The 24,374-nt window shown below is 42.1% G+C and overlaps 1 protein-coding gene and 1 long non-coding RNA gene across 2 annotated transcripts; both read right to left on the bottom strand.

Annotated features, from left to right (window-relative positions):
• Positions 1 to 177: 177 nt before the first annotated feature.
• LOC115578526 (CD209 antigen-like protein E) lies at positions 178 to 16,286 on the bottom strand. Its single transcript, XM_030411532.1, has 7 exons — positions 16,142 to 16,286; positions 15,743 to 15,853; positions 11,684 to 11,773; positions 11,483 to 11,578; positions 1,845 to 1,987; positions 1,487 to 1,605; positions 178 to 1,113 (listed from the first exon to the last, which is right to left on the bottom strand). The coding sequence occupies exons 1-7, from the start codon at positions 16,284 to 16,286 to the stop codon at positions 993 to 995; spliced, it is 825 nt and encodes a 274-aa protein (XP_030267392.1). The 3' UTR covers positions 178 to 992.
• A 153-nt stretch (positions 16,287 to 16,439) lies between these two features.
• Positions 16,440 to 18,910, bottom strand: LOC115578529 (uncharacterized). The gene is made up of 5 exons (XR_003983474.1): positions 18,628 to 18,910; positions 18,416 to 18,511; positions 18,260 to 18,313; positions 17,832 to 17,974; positions 16,440 to 17,619 (listed from the first exon to the last, which is right to left on the bottom strand). It is a non-coding gene; the product is annotated as an uncharacterized LOC115578529 (long non-coding RNA).
• Positions 18,911 to 24,374: the final 5,464 nt, after the last annotated feature.

Here is a 24,374-nt window from a genome sequence, read left to right as displayed (position 1 = left end):
GGACAGCCTCTAACACAGGAAGTGACATCAGGACAGACCACAGCTAAACACATGAAAAAACACATGTCACTTAAAATTGTTGCAAAATTAGACTTTTAATGGTTTGCTCGTTGGGATAAAGACACTCATCAAATAAACAATATTAATACATTTGAAGCTACAAACTAAAGCTGTTTATTGTCTTTAATTCTTGACAGTGACTTTGAGGAAATACAAGGTTTTCACTGTAAAGCAGAAGTGTGTGTTCACATACACACATTTGTGCTGAGCTGCATTCACTGTTGCCCACACAGTTTACCCACACATACATATATGACAGAGGAAATGTGATGCTGCTGGACTGTTGTTTTTTTTTTTAAACCAGCTCTGTTACATGCACAACTTGTGACCCACAGAGAGCCAAGAGATGCAAACAGTGTTTAGGAGTGCAGAACAAAAATCCAAAATGAAGGAACAATGTTAAATTACATCTGGGTTTGATCCAGATATCAGACTGTTGAAATTAAGTTTAAATGGGGCCTTGATTAAGATTATTAAATGTCCTTATCATGGAATTATCATGGGAATTGGACAGCAGCACATTACACAGTCTAAAGAGGCAAAAAATAAACCTTCAAGCATGTTTCTCTCTCCTGTAGAAGCTTCACACTGAACATTAGCAGCTGCTGTATCAAAGAGGACTCAGACACAACTTGGTATAATTTTCACATATTTAACGCAGACAGATGGAACTGAATACAAACTTATGAATCAACTAAAGCAAAGTAAAGACAAGCTTTTACTGTGATGATCCTGCAGGACTGCAGAGTCAGTAATACACATGTAGTTGTGTTGGATCACTTCCAATCAGATTATACAGCATGTAAGGCAGAGGAACAATATGTGTGTGATCAGGTTATTGAGCATGTCACACACAATAAATGTAAATGTGTCTGAGTTTACAGAGCTGATCTCAACACTCCACACTTCTGTCATCATAGAATGCAAGAAACTCATTTCTCACAGATATAGTACTTAGTATTTCCATAATCGCTTTGTCTCCATTGTCCTTGTTGATTAGAGTACGCTGTGTACCAGCCCTGTGTAGCTGCTGGTTGTCGTGCTGCCCAGAAGCTGTAGCACAAAGAAAATGTTTATCTTTTAAACAGAGTACAAGCTTCTGATTAATTTTCAAATTGAAATAAGTTGTTTAATTTTACCTCAATTTTTAATGTTTTCTATTATTAATGATAATTTTAAATAACTCATCTAATATATGTAGTAATCTTGTCTCTCTGTTTTCAGTGATTCATGTGATTAACATTTGGAGGACTGAATCAGAAAAAGAAAGAGATCATGGATCCACTGATTTGAAACACAAAGATGGTTTCCCAATCACTGTGTCTCATTTAAGATGATAATATTAATAATATTCACATTTAATATCTGTGACAGCCAGTTACTTTGATGGAAATGTGATGAAAATGAAAACTTTAAAATGTCTCACGTTTCTGTCAGCGGTGATCCGTCCACCCACTTCCATTCATAACGGCTTCCTGTTGACCATTCTGTCTTTAGACCAATCCAGAACTCTCCATTCATGTTGTTCAGCTCAATGACAAATTTCTGGTATTTAACAAGAGACAACAGTCATTTCTCTGTTCATCATTCAGTTTTTCTGTTGTAGTAAAGAAATATTGTTATATATAGATAATTATTAAAATGTTTCATTTAAACCAAATTACAAAACCAATCTTTAAAATACACACAGTCTGAAATATGAAAATAATATTGACAGGAGAACAGGTCTAGATGACAGAGTCACATCAGGTTGAGTTAGAGGCTCTTTACTAACACACACTCACATTTTCATCTTTGTTGTTTATGACCACCAGATCTGCTCCTTTGCTCCAACAGTCAGTTCTGCTCTCATCCCACGTTCTCTTCTCATTGGGTCTAAAGTAACAGCTGCATCCAAATCTCGTCCATCCATCAGGACACCTCATTCCTTAATGTCAAACACGTGTTTTAAAGATAGATTTCATGTCATTCTGTGTCAAATTAACTTCTTGTTTCCTCTATTTAGTTTAAGGTGTTTCTTGATCACAACTTTCCCTATTCAGGCTGTTAACTCTGTATTTTTGCTCAGGATTTAATATCTCATTTGTGACGGTCTGAAATATAATCTCAAAAAATGTCAACATCTTGAATCAGTTTTATACCATGGTCTGGGTGAATACTCGATTCTGATTGGCTGGAGGGTGTAGGTTAAAAAGTGATATACGGACACCTACTAAGTAGTTCCAGTCAAATTGACTGTTCACCGCTGTAAATCAATGCGCTAGCTGGCGTATCAAATCTGAATATTTTATTTCCAGCACTGAGTGCAGTCCGTCAGTCCTTCAGTGTCTTATCCTCTGAACACCACAGGGTGGCGACTGTAACACACAAGCTGCAGAAAGTTCACTTCCCCTCTAAATTTACTGATATGCAAATAATCTCACATCCCGTTCACTGTTCAGCTCTCTGCTTCAGGCTGCGGCCACAGTAACGTTACACACGGCCGGTCATTTGTTCGTGGAAATCTTGCTATTGATTTGGGAACAATGACATGACTGGTTAGCTAGCTAATCATGTTAGCTAGCATACTGTCAAATTATATTTACTGTTTGTCAACCGTATGCAATGTTATTGACTTTGAATCTTGCTAGCATAGCGTTAGCTTTCTGGCTCATGGCTGAGCGGACTAGAATATCTCCCATTGCCAAGGCGTATCTAAGGTCTGCCCTATTTACTGGAGGAGTGAACAACGTCTCCGTTGCATAAGAATCTTACGGGAGAGTAATGATTGTTCCAGGTATTAGTCAAACCCTCAGGCGTTACCAGGGAAACTAAGTTATGGCTTGTGAAAAACTTTATATTTTGATTGTAAAACGCATGAAAATGTAAATTAATGGTCCGAATTTCTTTTCTTTGGCATGTGACCATGGTATAAGCGGGATAATGCCCTTTGAGGTGTCCATAAACAGAAGTTAATGGACTTCGCGGAGGCAACCGTCCGACGCGAAGCGACTCCGCGTCGTCCGATTCATTTCTGTTAATGAACACCTCGTCGGGCATTATCCCTTACATGATAAAAAGATGAAGCACAGTCAAGTTGTATCATGTAAATTCACATTACAGTTGCACATTTTAGATTTTTCTCACCTTCAATTTTGTCCTTCAGCTTCTGTAACTCATCCTGTAACTGACTGTTGTTGACTGTAATGTTTTGAGAAACACAAGAATAGATGAACAGTCAGATGATGTGAAATTATTTAAGATCATATCTCATTTGTGACTGTCTGAAAAAAATGTCAACAACATGAAACAGCTATAATTAAAAGTTGAACCACAGTCAAGTAATATCATGTAAATTCACATTACAGTTGCACATTTAAATTTTTCTCATCTTTAATTTCATCCTTTAGCTTCTTGACCTCATCCTGTAAGTTACTGTGATTTTTACTCAGGGTTTCATAACTATTCTGCAGCTGATTGTTGTTGACTGTAATGTGTGAAATAGATTATCAGTGAGATAATACAAACATTTTGCAGAGAATTTGATCCTGTATATTTGGTATTTCCTTTTTTGTTTGAGACTTTTTTTTTCACCTGAAGCTGTTTCCTGTAGTTGGGTGTAGTTGTTGCTCAGTTTGTCGTATCTGTTCTGCAGCTGGTCTTTTTCCAAAGTGACTGAAATATCTGGTGAGAACCAGAACAAAGTAAAAAACACAAACATATCATTGTTTCTTTATACTAAAGACCAACTACCTATTTTCCTGTGCATAATGAAATATCATTTTCTATATCCCAAATTAGAGTTTTTTTTTGTGTGTGTTCTTGTGCTTTTACATATTCTATGCACAGACTTCCTAGAACTTTACATGATTATATTCCATCACTGTCGCCCTCTGCTGGTACTGCTCGTTCACACATGTTGTTGTCCTGCCTGGGACACAGACCAGCATTAGACCAACATGCTATCAGCATCAAGGTACACACTTGAATGTTATAATGTTATATATTCCTTTTGTTCTTTCAGTTGAATATTTGTTCAGGTTGAATTTTCTATGTCTGTATTATCACAAGCTGTGCTAATGCTCTACTTAACCACAAAAAAGTTTGGTTAAGTTGAAGAAAATGTTTCATTTTTAACACCTGTTGTTGTCAACACACTCACTGATAGAGATGGTCGAATAAAAATAGCTTGTTTTTGATCACCACAAAAACCACGATGTACACAGCATGTGAGCGCAGCTGAGCGGCGAGAATTTTCGCTCCCCGCGTACGTGGGTGTTCACTCCTTTGCTCCACCGCTCAAAATTATACCAGACAGCTCTGCTCAAAGACCGCTCTCCGCTCACCTAAAATTTAATTCGCTGTACGCTAGCTCAAATTTAAAAGAGGGAGCAATTCCTGACGCTGCACCGATATGACCTGTCTACTTGCTTTTCGAAGTATTTTACAAACTCCATCTCTCAACGAATGACCTCAGATGTAGGCTAACCCTTGAAGGCACACGTGAGTCTGTGTGGACTTGTGCATGTCCTAGACTCGTGGAGAGCGGTATCAGAACGGAGGTTATTCTGGAGAATATTCTTTACAGTATTTCTCAGTGTTTTGGACTTTTGCAATACTAATGACATACATTTGCATAAAGCAAGCATAGTTGTTCACTCCCATGTTGAAAAGAGTGAAAGTATCCCTTTAAGGTGCATTTAGAACAGATTGAAAATACGTGATTGATTTGAGATTAATTGCACATTTGTTACCATTGACAATAATGCGATTAATCGCAATTAAATATTTTAGTCGTTGAGAGCCCTAATTTATATATAACGGGGTTTTATTTATTTATTTATTTATATATATATGTGTGTGTGTGTGTGTATATATATGTATATGTATTTTTTATATATTACAATATGTGGAAAGGAGGATGATTGCAGTCAGCATCAGAAAGCACAGCACTCCAAGACAGAATACAGCAGAACTGAACCGCCTTCTTTGGACGGCTGGAGGTTGTTTCTCATTCTGCGGTCCTAAAGTGACAAACACACAGAGAGCATCATTCCCCTCTGGTACAAAGACGTTTTACTCTGTGGTTTCATTGTTTTGATCTGTGGTGACATCTGTGCACAACTGTGAACAAGTTGTTTTAAAGTCCTAACATTAGAAATATATTAAAAAATATCACTCAAACACTGTTGTATAAACCAACGTATGAGCTCATCTTAAATGTTGAGTCATAAATAATCATTGAATTGCACAGCTGAGCTTCAACAGAAAGTGTGTTACAGCTGTGCATCACCTCTTCAGCCTCTCTCACCCTCGACTCTGTACTAATAATGATCTTCAACAGATCTTATCATGCAGCACTTCTCTTCTTCCTGTCGTGTCATTTCCCTTACTACCCTGTTGTAAAGCTGTCTGAGCTGGAGATGATACTTCCTCAGATCTGAGAAAGCTGTCTGATTGTTAAATGTTAGTGAAACTAATAGACATGATGCCAAAAAGCCTTGACTATTAGATACATGTTGTGTCTGAAAAGAAACAAACCTTCTGGAAAGTTGAGCTTAATTGGAACCAAAGAACTTGAACAGAACACATGAACAAAGGCCTCTACTCAGAGAGCTGTGGTGCATGTTAATCACAAGGCACAACATAATCCTAATAAAGAACTACTGGAAGGAAATATCCATAAAACACAAGGTCTCATGCAGAAAATGTAGGTTTATAGAAAGAAACATGTATGCTGATGGGTTTGTGTAAAGATCTAAACTGAGAGTTTACATGATTTAAAGGGCACACCCACCATCAGACAAAACAAGCATTATTATTATTTGAAAGACCTTTATTACCTTAATGAAGCAGTAGTTAGATAGGAAAAACAGGTTACAGACGGGGGGATGTGACATGCAGCAAAGGACCTCTGCCCGGAATCAAACCAGGGTCGGCTGCATATATGGAATGCACTCTAACCACTCGACCACCTGCGTGCCAAGTATTATCATGATGATTTGTCATAGTTTCTTACTTACCGCCGTCATGTGACTGAAAATAATGTATTCCAATATCGTCTGCACTCTCGTAAATATCCACCTCATTTTCCTGCCACTCCTCCTTTCTGGTGTATCTGACCTTCTTGGATAAATCCGGTTTGGCATAAATATCTGTCGACATCTTTAGAGGATTGAAACTGTTAAAGAGAAGCTGCACTTCACTTACTTTTACTGCACTGTGCTGATCTGTTACTGTGCTGCTGTACGTGTATAATATGCAGCACTAACTATGGTAGATAAACACAATAACGTAGTACACTGTACTGATGCTGCTGGCAGTGTTTCTTGGTCTAACATTGGTCTGGTGTCAGTCAAAAACATTGAGGAAGTAACAACATGCAGAGAATCACACATACCCTCCCTTTCATTCACTTGACTCTTTATGAAAACATTGTGGACTTTATAACATCTAGACAACAGAACTGTCTTATCTTTAGATTTATGATAACATTTAGATAAACTATGAATACACACTGAATAATTCTATTGTTTCTTTGTTTAAACAATAGAGTTTGGAGGTACAAAGTTTCAGGGTTTTCAGTAGATCTGCTCACACTAATTCACACATTGGTTGACTGCTTCACACACACACACACACACACACACACACACACACACACACACACACACACACACACACACACACACACACACACACACACACACACTCTCTCTCTTTCTCTCTCTCTCTCTTCTGTCCGAAACAGGAAATGTTGGTTTCTTAGTTGTTTTTATTTATAGGTGTTGGCTTATAGAGAAACTAAAACAGTTCTCCAACAATTTTAACAAAGTGAAGATTTTACAATAAATAGTTGTTTTTAATAACACATGCCTATAACTGCGGTCGTGAGTGGTCATGTGATTATCGCGGGAACTCCTCTGCCTCGTGAGCCAGCTGTCTACCGTACTGCGCCGCAGCGGACTCAAACCGCAACCGGTGGGGATTGCCGGACGGCGGACGGCGGAGCAAAACCGGATCGGTGCTACAACGCAGTGGACACATATCCAGTGGAAATTTGGGGGTTACTGTTGCATGAGGGTTGATAATGATGTTAATAGTAGTTTGAAAACCATGAGACATACCAGCAACATTAATGAAAAGATGTAATGTACAAAAATAATCAGTAACTACATCTTTCAGACTAGAGTCGAAAGTACAGTATTTACCTCTGTGATGTAGTAGAAGTACTCCCAGTAGAAACTACATTCAGGGCCGGTAAAAAATGAGTTTGGACCAGTAGATTCTGAACAGACTCACCAGACTGGACCAGTGGCAAGAAACATTGTTGTTTGTGGTTAAGATTTCTATACATCCTCAGAGAAATGCCCTCCTAACAGTGTATGGATTGTGTAGGATTACGTCTTTGTCTTCATGAATAATGTTAACTTCCTCTTTTACACAGTGAGAAACAACCCGTGCTGACTGGCTTTAGTGTTTGTCCTAAAATGTCTCTTGGACAAAACTCTGATCACAGGAACAAAGTGATACGATGACAATAAAGATGAACCTGCACCTACTGTGTTATCTTTCTGACAGAATCCTAAAACATGACATCACTAATTCATCAATATATGACAGTTTGGATTAAAAACTGAGTCACTCACAGCGTATGTAGATTCCAGCCAACATGAGCAGATACATCACTCCCAGAGTCACTGCAGGAGCTCTGAAACACCTTCTTTTGACAGCTGCACCGTTCTGTTCAGTGTTTGGTCCTACAGAGGAAAAATACATAGACAACATTTTTATTATGTTGGTATGAAGGTTGAAGTGACACTTTAAACTGTGGAGTGTTTGTTGCTCATTGTCATTCCCTCTATAAGAATAATGAGTGACGTTACACCAGATTAAAGCACCAGGACAGCTGATAATGACCCGTAGTCAGCGGTGACTGATGGTGAACTGATGAATTGATCATTTTCACTCAGTATATAATTTAAATATAGCCACATAAACATTTGACCTTACTTCCCTTTGTCCAATAGTCATCATTTAAGACTTACTGGCTTGTTGTGACCCGAGATCAGCGTGATGCTCTTCATCCTCTAAGATCTCCACCTCCATCTCCTCTCCCTCTCCTCTGTTCTCTGTTCTGATGAATCTCACATTGAAGCTGGAATCTGGTGCAGCAAGAATTTCTGCAGACATCTTTACAAATTGGAAACTTAACTGAAGCTATTCTTGAACAGGTTTGACTGTGTAGTTAAGCGTTCTGTCTTTGGGTTGGACAGCCTCTAACACAGGAAGTGACATCAGGACAGACCACAGCTAAACACATGAAAAAACACGTCACTCAAATTATTTCAAAATAGACTTTTAATGGTTTGCTCATTGGAATAAAGACTCTCTTCAAATAAACAATATTTATACATTTGAAGCTACAAACTAAAGCTGTTTATTGTCTTTAAGTCTTGACAGTGACTTTGAGGAAATACAAGGTTTTCACTGTAAAGCAGAAGTGTGTGTTCACATACACACATTTGTGCTGAGCTGCATTCACTGTTGCCCACACAGTTTACTCACATATACGTATATGACACAGGAAATGTGATGCTGCTGGACTGTTGTTTTTTAAAATTAGCTCTGCTACATGCACAACGTGTGACCCACAGAGAGACAAGAGATGCAAACAGTGTGTAGGAGTGCAGAACAAAGATCCAAAATGAAGGAACAATGTTAAATTACATCAAGTTGATCAGATATCAGACAGTTTAAATAGTTTAAATGGTGCCTTGGTTAAGATTATTAGATGTCCTTATCATGTGAATTATCATGGGAATTGGACAGCAGCACATTACACAGGCTAAAGAGGCAAAACATAAACCTTCAAGCATGTTTCTCTCTCCTGTAGAAGCTTCACACTGAACATTAGCAGCTGCTGTATCAAAGAGGACTCAGACACAACTTGGTATTATTTTCACATATTGAATGCAGACAGATGGAACTGAATACAAACTTATGAATCAACTAAAGCAAAGTAAAGACAAGCTTTTACTGTGATGATCCTGCAGGGCTGCAGAGTCAGTAATACACATGTAGCTTTGTTGGATCACTTCCAATCAGATTATACAGCATGTAAGGCAGAGGAACAATATGTGTGTGATCAGGTTATTGAGCATGTCACACACAATACATGTAAATGTGTCTGAGTTTACAGAGCTGATCTCAACACTCCACACTTCTGTCATCATAGAATGCAAGAAACTAGTTTCTCACAGATATAGTACTTTTTTGATCTATAATCGCTTTGTCTCCATTGTCCTTGTTGATTGCAGCATGTTGCGTACCAGCCCCATGTAGCAGTTTGTAGTCCTGATGCACTGAAGCTGTAGCACAAAGAAAATGTTCATCTTTTAAACAGAGTACAAGCTTCTGATTAATTTCCAATTTGAAATAAGTTGTTTAATTTTACCTCAATTTTTTATGTTTTCTATTATTAATGATAATTTTAAATAACTCATTTAATATATGTAGTAATCTTGTCTCTCTGTTTTCACTGATTCATGTGATTAACATTTTGAGGACTGAATCAGAAAAAGAAAGAGATCATGGATCCACTGATTTGAAACACAAAGATGGTTTCCCAATCACTGTGTCTCGTTTAAGATGATAATATTAATAATATTCACATTTAATTTCTGTGACAGCCAGTTAATTTTATGGAAATGTGATGAAAATAAAAACTTTAAAATGTCTCACATTTCTGTCAGCGGTGATCCGTCCACCCACTTCCATTCATAGCGGTTTCTTCCCTGTTGACCCTGTCTTTAGACCAATCCAGAACTCTTCATTCATGTTGTTCAGCTCACTGACAAATTTCTGGTATTTAACAAGAGACAACAATCATTTCTCTGTTCATCATTCAGTTTTTCTATTGTAGTAACGAAATGTTGTTAGATATGAATAATTAAAATGTTTCATTGCAAACAAAACTACAAATCCAATCTTTAAAATACACACAGTCTGAAATATGAAAATAGTATTGAGAGGAGAACAGGTCCAGATGACAGAGGCACAGCAGGTTGAGTTAGAGGCTCTTTACTAACACACACTCACATTTTCATCTTTGTTGTTTATGACCACCAGATCTGCTCCTTTGTTCCAACAGTCAGTTCTGCTGTCAGTCCACGTTCTCTTCTCATTGGGTCTAAAGTAACAGCTGCATCCAAATCTCTTCCATCCATCAGGACACCTCTTCCCTTAATGTCAAACACGTGTTTTGAAGATAGATTTCATGTCATTCTGTGTCAAATTAACTTCTTGTTTCCTCTATTTAGTTTAAGGTGTTTCTTGATCACCACTTTCCCTATTCAGGCTGTTAACTCTGTATTTTTGCTCAGGATATAATATCTCATTTGTGACGGTCTGAAATATAATCTCAAAAAACGTCAACATCTTGAATCAGTTTTATACCATGGTCTGGGTGAATACTCGATTCTGATTGGCTGGAGGGTGTAGGTTAAAAAGTGATATATGGACACCTACTAAGTAGTTCCAGTCAAATTGACTGTTCACCGCTGTAAATTAATGCGTTAGCTGGCGTATCAAATCTGAATATGTTATTTCCAGCACTGAGTTCAGTCCGTCAGTCCTTCAGTGTCTTATCCTCTGAACACCACAGGGTGGCGACTGTAACACACAAGCTGCAGAAAGTTCACTTCCCCTCTAAATTTACTGATTCGCAAATAATCTCACATCCCGTTCGCTGTTCAGCTCTCTGCTTCAGGCTGCGGCCACAGTAACTTTACACACGGCCGGTCATTTGTTCGTGGAAATCTTGCTATTGATTTGGGGACAATGACATGACTGGTTAGCTAGCTAATCATGTTAGCTAGCATACTGTCAAATTATATTTACTGTTTGTCCACCGTATGCAATGTTATTGACTTTGAATCTTGCTAGCATAGCGTTAGCTTTCTGGCTCATGGCTGAGCGGACTAGAATATCTCCCGTTTCCAAGTCGTATCTATGATCCGTCCTATTTACTGGAGGAGTGAACAACGTCTCCGTTGCATAAGAACCTTACGGGAGAATAATGATTGTTCCAGGTATTAGTCAAACCCTCAGGCGTTACCAGGGAAACTAAGTTATGGCTTGTGAAAAACTTTATATTTTGATTGTAAAACGCATGAAAATGTAAATTAATGGTCCGAATTTCTTTTCTTTGGCATGTGACCATGGTATAAGCGGGATAATGGCCTTTGAGGTGTCCATAAACAGGAGTTAATGGACTTCGCGGAAGCAACCGTCCGACGCGAAGCGCCTCCGCGTCGTCCGATTCATTTCTGTTAATAAACACCTCGTCGGGCATTATCCCTTACATGATAAAAAGATGAAGCACAGTCAAGTTGTATCATGTAAATTCACATTACAGTTGCACATTTTAGATTTTTCTCACCTTCAATTTTGTCCTTCAGCTTCTGTAACTCATCCTGTAACTTACTGTGATTTTTACTCAGGGTTTCATAACTGCTCTGCAGCTGATTGTTGTTGACTGTAATGTGTGAAATAGATTATCAGTGAGATAATACAAACATTTTGCAGAGAATTTGATCCTGTATATTTGGTATTTCCTTTTTTGTTTTGAGATTTTTTTCACCTGAAGCTGTTTCCTGTAGTTGGGTGTAGTTGTTGCTCAGTTTGTCGTATCTGTTCTGCAGCTGGTCTTTTTCCAAAGTGACTGAAATATCTGGTGAGAACCAGAACAAAGTAAAAAACACAAACATATCATTGTTTCTTTATACTAAAGACCAACTACCTATTTTCCTGTGCATAATGAAATATCATTTTCCATATTCCAAATTAGAGTTTTTTTTGTGTGTGTTCTTGTGCTTTTACATATTCTATGCACAGACTTCCTAGAACTTTATATGATTATATTCCATCACTGTCGCCCTCTGCTGGTACTGCTCGTTCACACATGTTGTTGTCCTGCCTGGGACACAGACCAGCATTAGACCAACATGTTATCAGCATGAAGGTACACGCTTGAATGTTATAACTCAGACTGCTGAGGAATCATAATAGCTGCAGCCGTATATTTAAAGCCCCCCTTCATTCAAAATGGTGTTTTCCTTTTGTTCCTTCAGTTGAATATTTGTTCAGGTTGAATTTTCTATGTCTGTATTATCACAAGCTGTGCTGATGCTCTACTTAACCACAAAAAAGTTTGGTTAAGTTGAAGAAAATGTTTCATTTTTAACACCTGTTGTTGTCAACACACTCACTGATAGAGATGGTCGAATAAAAATAGCTTGTTTTTGATCACCACAAAAACCACGATGTACACAGCATGTGAGCGCAGCTGAGCGGCGAGAATTTTCGCTCCCCGCGTACGTGGGTGTTCACTCCTTTGCTCCACCGCTCAAAATTATACCAGACAGCTCTGCTCAAAGACCGCTCTCCGCTCACCTAAAATTTAATTCGCTGTACGCTAGCTCAAATTTAAAAGAGGGAGCAATTCCTGACGCTGCACCGATATGACCTGTCTACTTGCTTTTCGAAGTATTTTACAAACTCCATCTCTCAACGAATGACCTCAGATGTAGGCTAACCCTTGAAGGCACACGTGAGTCTGTGTGGACTTGTGCATGTCCTAGACTCGTGGAGAGCGGTATCAGAACGGAGGTTATTCTGGAGAATATTCTTTACAGTATTTCTCAGTGTTTTGGATTGTTGCAATACTAATGACATAAATTTGCATAAAGCAAGCATAGTTGTTCACTCCCATGTTGAAAAGAGTGAAAATATCCCTTTAAGGTGCATTTAGAACAGATTGAAAATACGTGATTGATTTGAGATTAATTGCACATTTGTTACCATTGACAATAATGCGATTAATCGCGATTAAATATTTTAGTCGTTGAGAGCCCTAATTTATATATAATGGTTTTTTTTTTTATTAATTTATTTATATATATGTGTGTGTGTATATATGTATATGTATCTTTTATATATTACAATATGTGGATAGGAGGATGATTGCAGTCAGCATCAGGAAACACAGCACTCCAAGACAGAATACAGCAGAACTGAACCGCTTTCTTTGGACGGCTGGAGGTTGTTTCTCATTCTGCGGTCCTAAAGTGACAAACACACAGAGAGCATCATTCCCCTCTGCTACAAAGATGTTTTACTCTGTGGTTTCATTGTTTTGATCTGTGGTGACATCTGTGCACAACTTTGAACAAGTTGTTTTAAAGTCCTAACATTAGAAATATATTAAAAAATATAATTAAATCACTTTTGTATAAGCCAAAACATGAGCTCATCTTAAATGTTGAGTCATAAATAATCATTGAATTGCACAGCTGAGCTTCAGCAGAAAGTGTGTTACAGCTGTGCATCACCTCTTCAGCCTCTCTCACCCTCGACTCTGTACTGATAATGATCTTCAACTGATCTTGACATGCAGCACTTCACTTCTTCCTGTCGTGTCATTTCCCTTACTACCCTGTTGTAAAGCTGTCTTAACTGGAGATGATACTTCCTCAGATCTGAGAAAGCTGTCTGATTGTTAAATGTTAGTAAAACCAATAGACATGATGCCAAAAAGCCTTGACTTTTAGATACATGTTGTGTCTGAAAAGAAACAAACCTTCTGGAAAGTTGAGCTTAATTGGAACCAAAGAACGTGAACAGAACACATGAACAAAGGCCTCTACTCAGAGAGCTGTGGTGCATGTTAATCACAAGGCACAACATAATCCTAATAAAGAACTACTGGAAGGAAATATCCATAAAACACAAGGTCTCATGCAGAAAATGTAGGTTTATAGAAAGAAACATGTATGCTGATGGGTTTGTGTAAAGATCTAAACTGAGAGTTTACATGATTTAAAGGGCACACCCACCATCAGACAAGACAAGCATTATTATTATTTGAAAGACCTTTATTACCTTAATTAAGCAGTAGTTAGATAGAAAAAACAGGTTACAGACGGGGGGATGTGACATGCAGCAAAGGACCTCTGCCCGGAATCAAACCAGGGTCGGCTGCATATATGGAATGCACTCTAACCACTCGACCACCTGCGTGCCAAGTATTATCATGATGATTTGTCATAGTTTCTTACTTACCTCCGTCATGTGACTGAAAATAATGTATTCCAATATCGTCTGCACTCTCATAAATATCCACCTCATTTTCCTGCCACTCCTCCTTTCTGGTGTATCTGACCTTCTTGGATAAATCCGGTTTGGCATAAATATCTGTCGACATCTTTAGACGACTGAAACCATTAAAGAGTAGCTGCACTTCACTTGCTTTTACTGCACTTTGCTGATCTGTTACTTTGCTGCTGTACGTGTATAATAAACATCACTAACTATTGTAGATAAACACAATAACGTAGATCACTGTACTGATGCTGCTGGAAGTGTTTCTTGGTCCAACGCCCGTCTGATGTCAGTTGAAAACATTGAGGAAGTAACAACATGCAGAGAATCACACATACCCTCCCTTTCATTCACTTGACTCTTTATGAAAACATTGTGGACTTTATAACATCTAGACAACAGAACTGTCTTATCTTTAGATTTATGATAACATTTAGATAAACTATGAATACACACTGAATAATTCTATTGTTTCTTTGTTTAAACAATAGAGTTTGGAGGTACAAGGTTTCAGGGTTTTCGATAGATCTGCTCACACTAATTCACACATTGGTTGACTGCTTCACACCCACACCCACACACACACACACACACACACACACACTCTCTCTCTCTCTCTCTCTCTCTCTTCTGTCCGAAACAGGAAATGTTGGTTTCTTAGTTGTTTTTATTTATAGGTGTTGGCTTATAGAGAAACTAAAACAGTTCTCCAACAAGTTTAACAAAGTGAAGATTTTACAATAAATAGTCGTTTTTAATAACACATGCCTATAACTGCGGTCGTGAGTGATCATGTGATTATCGCGGGAACTCCTCTGCCTTGTGAGCCAGCTGTCTACCGTACTGCGCCGCAGCGGACTCAAACCGCAACCGGTGGGGATTGCCGGACGGCGGACGGCGGAGCAAAACCGGATCGGTGCTACAACGCAGCGGACACGTATCCAGCGGAAATTGGGGGTTACTGTTGCATGAGGGTTGATAATGATGTTAATAGTAGTTTGAAAACCACGAGACATACCAGCAACATTAATGAAAAGATGTAATGTACAAAAATAACCAGTAACTACATCTTTCAGACTAGAGTCGAAAGTACAGTATTTACCTCTGTGATGTAGTAGAAGTACTCCAAGTAGAAACTACATTCAGGGCCGGTAAAAAATGAGTTTGGACCAGTAGATTCTGAACAGACTGACCAGACTGGACCAGTGGCAAGAAACATTATTGTTTGTGGTTAAGATTTCTATACATCCTCAGAGAAATGCTCTCCTAACAGTGTATGGATTGTGTAGGGTTACGTCTTTGTCTTCATGAATAATGTTAACTTCCTCTTTTACACAGTGAGAAACAACCCGTGCTGACTAGCTTTATTGTTCATCCTAAAATGTCTCTTGGACAAAACTCTGATCGCAGGAAGAAAGTGATACGAAGATAGTAAAGATCAACATGCACCTACTGTGTTATCTTTCTGACAGAATCCTAAAACATGACATCACTAAATCATCAATATATGACAGTTTGGATTAAAAACTGAGTCACTCACAGCGTATGTAGATTCCAGCCAACATGAGCAGATACATCACTCCCAGAGTCACTGCAGGAGCTCTGAAACACCTTCTTTTGACAGCTGCACCGTTCTGTTCAGTGTTTGGTCCTACAGACGAAAAATACATAGACAACATTTTTATCATGTTGGTATGAAGGTTGAAGTGACACTTTAAACTGTGGAGTGTTTGTTGCTCATTGTCATTCCCTCTATAAGAATAATGAGTGACGTTACACCAGATTAGAGCACCAAGACAGCTGATAATGACCCGTAGTCAGCGGTGACTGATGGTGAACTGATGAATTGATCATTTTCACTCAGTATGTAATTTAAATATAGCCACATAAACATCTGAACTAACTTCCCTTTGTCCAGTAGTCATCATTTAAGACTTACTGGCTTGTTGTGACCCAAGATCAGCGTGATGCTCTTCATCCTCTAAGATCTCCACCTCCATCTCCTCTCCCTCTCCTCTGTTCTCTCTTCTGATGAATCTCACATTGAAGCTGGAATCTGGTGCAGCAAGAATTTCTGCAGACATCTTTACAAACTAGAAACTTAACTGAAGCTATTCTTGAACAGGTTTGACTGTGTAGTTAAGCGTTCTGTCTTTGAGTTGGACAGCCTCTAACACAGGAAGTGACATCAGGACAGACCACAGCTAAACACATGAAAAGACACACTTCACTTAAAATTGTTTCAAAATTAGACTTTTAATGGTTTGCTCATTGGAATCAAGACACTCATCAAATAAACAATATTTATACATTTGAAGCTACAAACTAAAGCTGTCTATTGTCTTTAAGTCTTGACAGTGACTTTGAGGAAATACAAGGTTTTCACTGTAAAGCAGAAGTGTGTGTTCACATACACACATTTGTCCTGAACTGCATTCACTGTTGCCCACACAGTTTACTCACACATACATATATGACACAGGAAATGTGATGCTGCTGGACTGTTGTTTTTTAAAATTAGCTCTGCTACATGCACAACTTGTGACCCACAGAGAGATAAGAGATGCAAACAGTGTTTAGGAGTACAGAACAAAGATCCAAAATGAAGGAACAATGTTAAATTGCATCAAGGGCTGTATAAATGTTTAAATGGGGCCTTGGTTAAGATTAATAGATCCTTATCATGGAATTATCATGGGAATTGGACAGCAGCACATTACACAGTCTAAAGAGGCAAAACATAAATCTTCAAGCATGTTTCTCTCTCCTGTAGAAGCTTCACACTGAACATTAGCAGCTGCTGTATCAAAGAGGACTCAGACACAACTTGGCATTATTTTCACATAATGAACGCAGACAGATGGAACTGAATACAAACTTATGAATCAACTAAAGCAAAGTAAAGACAAGCTTTTACTGTGATGATCCTGCAGGGCTGCAGAGTCAGTAATACACATGTAGCTGTGTTGGATCACTTCCGATCAGATTATACAGCATGTAAGGCAGAGGAACAATATGTGTGTGATCAGGTTATTGAGCATGTCACACACAATACATGTAAATGTGTCTGAGTTTACAGAGCTGATCTCAACACTCCACACTTCTGTCATCATAGAATGCAAGAAACTCATTTCTCACAGATATAGTGCTTCTTATCATAATATCCACTTTGTCTCCAGATGCTTTCCCAATCATTGTGTCTCATTTAAGTTGATAACATTAATAATATTCACATTTAGTTTCTCTGACAACCAGTTACGTTGATGGAAATGTGATGAGAATTAAAACTTTAAAATGTCTCACATTTCTGTCAGCGGTGATCTGTCCACCCACTTCATAACGGTTTCTTCCTGTTGGCTCTGTCTGTAGACCAATCCAGAACTCTCCATTCATGTTGTTCAGCTCACTGACAAAATTCTGATATTTGACAAGAGACAACAATCATTTCCCTGTTCATCATTCAGTTTTTCTATTGTAGTAAAGAACCGTTTCATTGCAAACAAAACTACAAAACCAATCTTTAAAATACACACAGTCTGAAATATGAAAATAATATTGAGAGGAGAACAGGTCCAGATGACAGAGTCACAGCAGGTTGAGTTAGAGGCTCTTTACTAACACACACTCACATTTTCATCTTTGTTGTTTATGACCACCAGATCTGCTCTTTTGTTCCAACAGTCAGTTCTGCTGTCAGTCCACGTTCTCTTCTCATTGGATCTAAAGTAACAGCTGCATCCAGATCTCTTCCATCCATCAGGACACCCCATCCCTTAATGTCAAACACGTGTTTTAAAGATAGATTTTATGTCATTCTGTGTCAAATTAACTTCTTGTTCTATTTAGTTTAAGATGTTTCTTGATCACCACTTTCCCTATTCAGACTGTTTACTCTGTATTTTCACTCAGGATTTAATATCTCATTTGTGACGGTCTAAAATATCCACATAGCAAAACATGTCAACAATTTGAATCAGTTATAATAAAAAGATGAAGCACAGTCAAGTTGTATCATGTAAACTCACATTACAGTTGCACTTTTTTAGATTTTTCTCACCTTCAATTTTGTCCTTCAGCTTCTGTAACTCATCCTGTAACTGACTGTTGTTGACTGTAGTGTTTTGAGAAACACAAGAATAGATGAACAGTTGAACTACAGTCAAGTAATATCATGTAAATTGACATTACAGTTGCACATTTAAATTTTTCTCACCTTGAATTTCATCCTTTAGCTTCTTGACCGCTTCCTGTAAGTTACTGTGATTTTTACTCAGGGTTTCATAACTGCTCTTCAGCTGATTGTTGTTGACTGTAATGTGTGAAATAGATTATCAGTGAGATAATACGAACATTTTGCAGAGAATTTGATCCTGTATATTTGGTATTTCCTTTTTTGTTTTGAGACTTTTTTTTTTTTTTTTTTACCTGAAACTGTTTCCTGGTGTTGGGTGTAGTTGTTGCTCAGTTTGCCGTATCTGGTCTGCAGCTGGTCTTTTTCCAAAGTGACTGAGATATTAGGTTAGAACAGAACAGAGTAAGAAACACAAACATCTCATTGTTCTTTAAACTAAAGACCAACTCCCTATTTTCCTGTGCATAATGAAATATCATTTTCCATATTCCAAAGAAGAATTTAGTTTTTTGGTCTTCTTGTGCTTTTACATATTTTATGCACAGACTTTCTAGTACTTTATACGAGTAAATTCCATCACTGTCGCCCCCTGCTGGTACTGCTCGTTCACACATGTTGTTCTATTTCATCCTTACTGACCGCCAGAGGCGGTGCTTCAGCACTGAATGTCTCCATCTCGCGCATGCGCAGGTCGAGTGTTTATACCAACAAAGTCACCTGTGACCCTTGATGATACCGGCAAGCCTATATCTTCCAGTGACATCAGAGGATCTGTTCCTTTTCATCTTCTCGCTTCGCAGATAGACATACGTCAGTGAGCTCTAGCTGAACTAAACACGTACTGCTGCTTCGTCGCTGGTAGCCTTGCGACAACCTGTCGGAGCTGCGAGCTGCGAGCCCTCCAAGGGCTGCGACGAGCTGAGACGGGAGTTTTGTTGCGGTTTGCCGCGGACACCCCCCCGGATCACCATCGGTTCGTCTCTACAACTGGCTGAGTATACCAGGCGTAGTGTTACGTTTCCTTTGAGTATCTCTTTCTTTTGTTAAATAAGGTTGGTGAAGGCGTTGTACTCGCTCCCTCTCCCGACATTTGTGCTATTGGTTGCGGGCGCTAGCGGTTAGCATTGCCTGCTTGACCTAGCGTCTGTGTAATCGGTACACCGCTGGTTGTACCTGCTTTCCGTTGTAGTTTTTTATGTTGGTGAAGCCAGTGTACTCGCTCCCTCTCCCGACATCTGTGCTGTCATTTGCGGGCATTAGCAGTGTTGTCCGCTTGACCTATTGTCTGTGTAATCGGTACACCGTTGGTTGTATCCGTTTTCAGTTGTAGCTTTATATGTTGGTGAAGCCAGTGTACTTGCTCCCTCTCCCGACATCCGTACTACTGTTACATCTGTGAGTAATTTGTACAACTTGTACCGGCCTTTCGTTATAGTTTTCCCGTGTTGGTGAAGGCAGTGTGTGCGCTCCCTCTCCCATCATAGGTGTGTATTACTATTCTCTGTAACAGCTGCATCCTGAGCTGTGTTTGCTTTCCTTTTGGCAGTTTTACCGGCGTTTTCGCCTGGCCTACTTAAGTTTGCATTTTGTGGCACATGCGGTTGTGCCCATTGATTGTTTTTGCGCAGCAAGCTGACCCTTGCTGGTGAAGGCAGTGCTCTCGCTCCCGCTCCCAGCATAGGCGGGTGCTGTTGCCCTTGTAAGTAGCAGAAGTGTTAGCCACAAAGGCTAACTGCGTTGTTGTGCGACACCTGCTGGTGAAGGCAGTGCGTTCGCTCCCTCTCACAGCATCTGTTGTTTTTCTCAGTTGCTTGTATTTGAACCAGTTGTCACCATGCTTGGTGACCACTCCTGCTCGGCCTGTCTGGCCGCTCTGCAGTCTGAAGACGGTCACGATATGTGTCCTCCGTGCCATGGCCTCGATCACCTGAGGGAGGGGCTTTCAGAGGACCCGTGCATGAACTGTAGCTTCATGCCCCGCGCAGTGCGGGTTGCTAGACTGGCCGAGGCTGAACACCTGCTGGGCCATGCTCCGGAGCCGGACCAGTTGACCCCAGCGATTGCCTCCAGCACAGCCTAGCCGATCTAAACGTCGGGCTGCAGAGGCTGCGGGCGCCTCCTCTGGGAAGAGGGTCAAGGAGTCTAAACTGGCCTCCAGGGTGGACCAATTGACTGAGGAGCTAAATCAAATGAAGTCCCTCTTCCTAGCCATCCAATCTGGGACTGGTGCAGTGGATGAGGGTGCTCCTGCTCCCCCTGCCGCCATGTTTGAACCAGAGGAGGACGTGCTCTCCGTGGCTGCTTCGGCCACTGAGTTCGCTGACTACAGGGCGAATGTGGTCCCCCAGGACGCTGCCTCCCACACCTCCGGGGCGAGCTCCCACTCCTCAGCCCGCAGTTTCGGTGCTGGGTCCGAGAATAACTCCATGGGTGCCGTCATTCGTATGGCCCTGGCCCGCCTGCAGTTGGATGTTCCGCAGGCTCAGCCGGCTCCCGCCAGTGCTTTCTTCAGGCGTGGTCCAGCCCCTGCCACCTTTACTGTGCCTCCGTCAGAAGAATATCTGAGGGAGTTGCACGCATGCTGGAGAGATACTAGAGCCCTCTCTCACGCAACATCAGATGGCCGGACCCTGGCAGCCATGCAGGATGCAGCCAAGTTCGGCTTGGCCCATATGCCAGCGGTTGAGCCGGCTATAGCGGCTCTGATTGTTTCGCCCGATGAGGCTCTGAGAACGGATGCCAGGTGTCCGCGCCCCCAGTGTCGGGCCACGGATGACCTGCTCTCTAAGGCCTATGACGCAGCAGCACGCATGGGACGCATTGGCAATTCCCTCTCGCATCTGATGCTCGCTCTCTCAGCGTCCCTGCAGGAGGCTACGCTGGACGCTTCCGTCCACAGCTTCAGTGACGCATCCCTGCAGGCATTTGCTCTGATGTCCAGAGAACTGGGGCGCCTGATGTCCACACTTGTCCAGGCTCGCCGCCAGGTGTGGCTGGCACAGTCGCCTCTCACCGAGGCGTGCCGGAGAACCCTCCGCAGCATCCCAGTGGAACCCGGCGAGATTTTTGGGTCGGCTGCTGTAGAGGCGCTTGAGCGCACAGTCCAGGCCAGGCAGACGCGGCAGCAGCTCTCTGGGCTTCACAGGAGCATGCCTCCTCCAAGCAGACCTGGGGGTTCTTCAGCTCCCCCCAGGCGCCGCTCTCAGCCACAGACTCCCCCCAGTGGCTACCCTAGGTCTCAGCGACCGTTTCAACAGCCGGCTCAACGATGTCCTCAGGGCTTTCGAGCCCCCGAACGACCGCCCTCTAGACAACCTCAGAACTTCGACGCTGCCCGTCGTCCCCCCAGGGCCTCTAGAGGCCGGGGACCAGGCGCAGAGAGTCCGGGGCCGGTCATCGGCTGTTTTTCCCAGCAGCAGCTCAGCTACTGGGCTGCTTCCACCAAGGATCCTTGGGTGATTTCCACCTTAACCCACGGGTACAAACTTCAGTTCCGACGCCGGCCCCCTGCCTTCAGCCGGGTCAAGATGACCATCATACGCAACCCGGCAAAAGCCCATGCCCTCAACCAGGAGTTGTCCGCCCTCCTGGACAAGGGTGCCATCGAGCCAGTAGACCCCCTGTCACCCGGGGGGTTCTATTCGACTTACTTTCTTGTCGAAAAGAAAGACGGCGGACTCCGCCCTATCCTCGACTTGAGGGGACTCAACCGGTTCCTGAAAGTCCTGAAGTTCCACATGCTCAGTACTGCAGAGGTTCTGCGTACTGTTGCCAGAGGGGAATGGTTTACCTCAGTAGACCTGAAGGACGCGTACTTTCATGTCCCCATTGCACCACACCACAGAAACTTTCTGCGGTTTGCCTTTCAGGGCCACCATTTTCAGTTCAGGGTTCTCCCGTTTGGCCTCTCCCTTTCTCCACGGGTGTTCACCAGGTGTGTGGCGGCAGCCCTCTCACCCCTGCAGTCGCGGGGCATGAAGATCCTGCCGTATCTGGACAACTGGCTGGTCTGTGCGCCATCCCGGTCTCAGGTGACCCGGGACACAGCGATTCTCCTCTCACATGTGGCCCAGCTCGGTCTCAGAGTGAATTTCCAAAAGAGCTGCTTGGTTCCCTCACAGAGTGCACTCTTTCTGGGGGTGACTCTGGATGCTGTTGCCATGAAGGCCTGACCATCACCTCGGCGCGTGGACGACATCCTCCGCCTCCTTCTCCTCTTTCAGGAGGGCCGCTGCTTGCGCTATGTCCAGTATATGCGCCTCTTAGGCAAGCTGACGGCTGCTGCCACTGTGGTTCCCTTAGGGTTGCTGTCACTACGTCCCCTTCAGAGGTGGCTGAACAGCTTCCACTTGGATGCCAGGCGGCACCGGCACAGGAAACTCAAGGTGTCACGGCGTTGCCTCCTTGCTCTGACCCCTTGGAGGGAGAGATCATTTCTCCTTCAGGGCATGCCCATGGGTTCCATTGCATCCCGTCGGGAGACCATCACAACAGATGCATCCCTCTCAGGGTGGGGTGCTGTGTGGCAGAACCGGACAGCCCAAGGCCTGTGGCCTGCACAGGACCGCTCGGACCACATCAATGTGCTGGAGCTACGGGCAGTGCACATGGCACTGCAGCTTTTTCTCCCGTCCCTGAGAGGGAGGCATGTGCTAGTACGGTCGGACAACATCTCAACCGTCTCTCACATAAACCACCAAGGGGGAACCAGGTCTGCACGGCTGTTGCAGGTGTCCCGGGACCTCCTGTTGTGGGCGGCCCCCCGCCTAGCCAGCATAAGGGCGATGTATTTGCCTGGGGAACGGAACCGGGCCGCAGACTTCCTATCACGGTGCAAGCCTCCACCGGGGGAATGGCGGCTTCACCCAGAGGTGGTGCTCAATATCTGGGACGTCTTCGGCAGGGCAGAGGTGGATCTCTTTGCCACAGAAGAGTCGACCCATTGTCCCCTCTGGTTCTCCTTGACAGAGGAGGCCAGCCCTCTGGGCCAGGATGCTCTCGCCCACGATTGGCCAGAGGGTCTTCTCTATGCCTTCCCCCCGATGCCTCTGATTCCTCAAATACTGCAGAGGGTCCTCCAGCAGGGCCACAGGCTGCTATTGGTAGCCCACTTCTGGCCAGGGAGGACATGGTTTCCTCTGCTGCACAGGCTGTGCCGCGGCTCACCGTGGCCTCTCCCCCACAGGATGGATCTCCTGTCCCAGTTAGGGGGCCGGGTCTGGCATCCCGACCCTCATCGCCTGCAGCTCTGGGTTTGGCCACTGCAGGGCCCAACCCGCTGCTGTCAGAGTGCTCAGACACCGTCCAATATACCATACTGAATGCTAGGGCGCCTTCTACCCGGATGCAGTATGAGAACAGGTGGAAACTGTTTTCTGTCTTGTGTTCAGACAGGGGTGAGGACCCCGTGCACTGTACAATCCCAAAAATTCTGGAGTTCCTACAGTCACTCCTGAATGGCGTACGGTCCCCTGCTACTCTGAGGGTGTATGTGGCAGCCATTTCCTCTCGACACGCTCAAGTTGACGACAACACCGTGGGGTGCCACAGACAGTGTTGGGAAGATTACTTTGGAAATGTAGTTGGTTACAATTACAAGTTACCCTGTTGAAAATGTAATAGTAGTGTAACTATTTCAATTACTTTCTCAAAGTAATGTAACTAATTACATTTGATTACATTATGATTACTTTTCTTAATTTTGAATGAAATCTCTCAATTGTTAACCATTTTCACATTTTAAGACCTATAGTGTGATAAACCTTTCAGTTCAAAGGTTTAACCATATATTATGAATCTAACCTTAGGCCTGTGCTGCAAAGGAGGCTCACTTCCTCACTAAATGGAGCGACAACGGGCTGATTTCAGCCAAGAGGAGCAGGTTGTTTTAATGGAGAGAGTATGAGCGATACAAAAAAGCCTGATCACAGCCTGAAGCAACAGTGTTGCTGCAAATATGACAAGAGGAGGCTGATTTTAATTTCTGACATCTCTACATTGAGCTGCTTTTAAATATGAAGCTTTAGAGCAACAACAACTG

This window comes from Sparus aurata, chromosome 3, assembly GCF_900880675.1.
Source record: "Sparus aurata chromosome 3, fSpaAur1.1, whole genome shotgun sequence".
NCBI lineage: Eukaryota > Metazoa > Chordata > Actinopteri > Spariformes > Sparidae > Sparus > Sparus aurata.
This window is presented reverse-complemented; position numbering and strand designations above follow the sequence as displayed.

Excerpts from the sequence above, each read along its gene's own strand:
- LOC115578526 (XM_030411532.1), bottom strand. The coding sequence starts at position 16,286 with ATGTCTGCAGAAATTCTTGCTGCACCAGATTCCAGCTTCAATGTGAGA. Across the intron at positions 15,854-16,141 it reads TCTTGGGTCACAACAAGCCA|GACCAAACACTGAACAGAAC; the intron begins GTAAGTCTTAAA and ends TTTCGTCTGTAG. Across the intron at positions 11,579-11,683 it reads ACTACAGGAAACAGCTTCAG|TCAACAACAATCAGCTGCAG; the intron begins GTGAAAAAAATC and ends CACACATTACAG.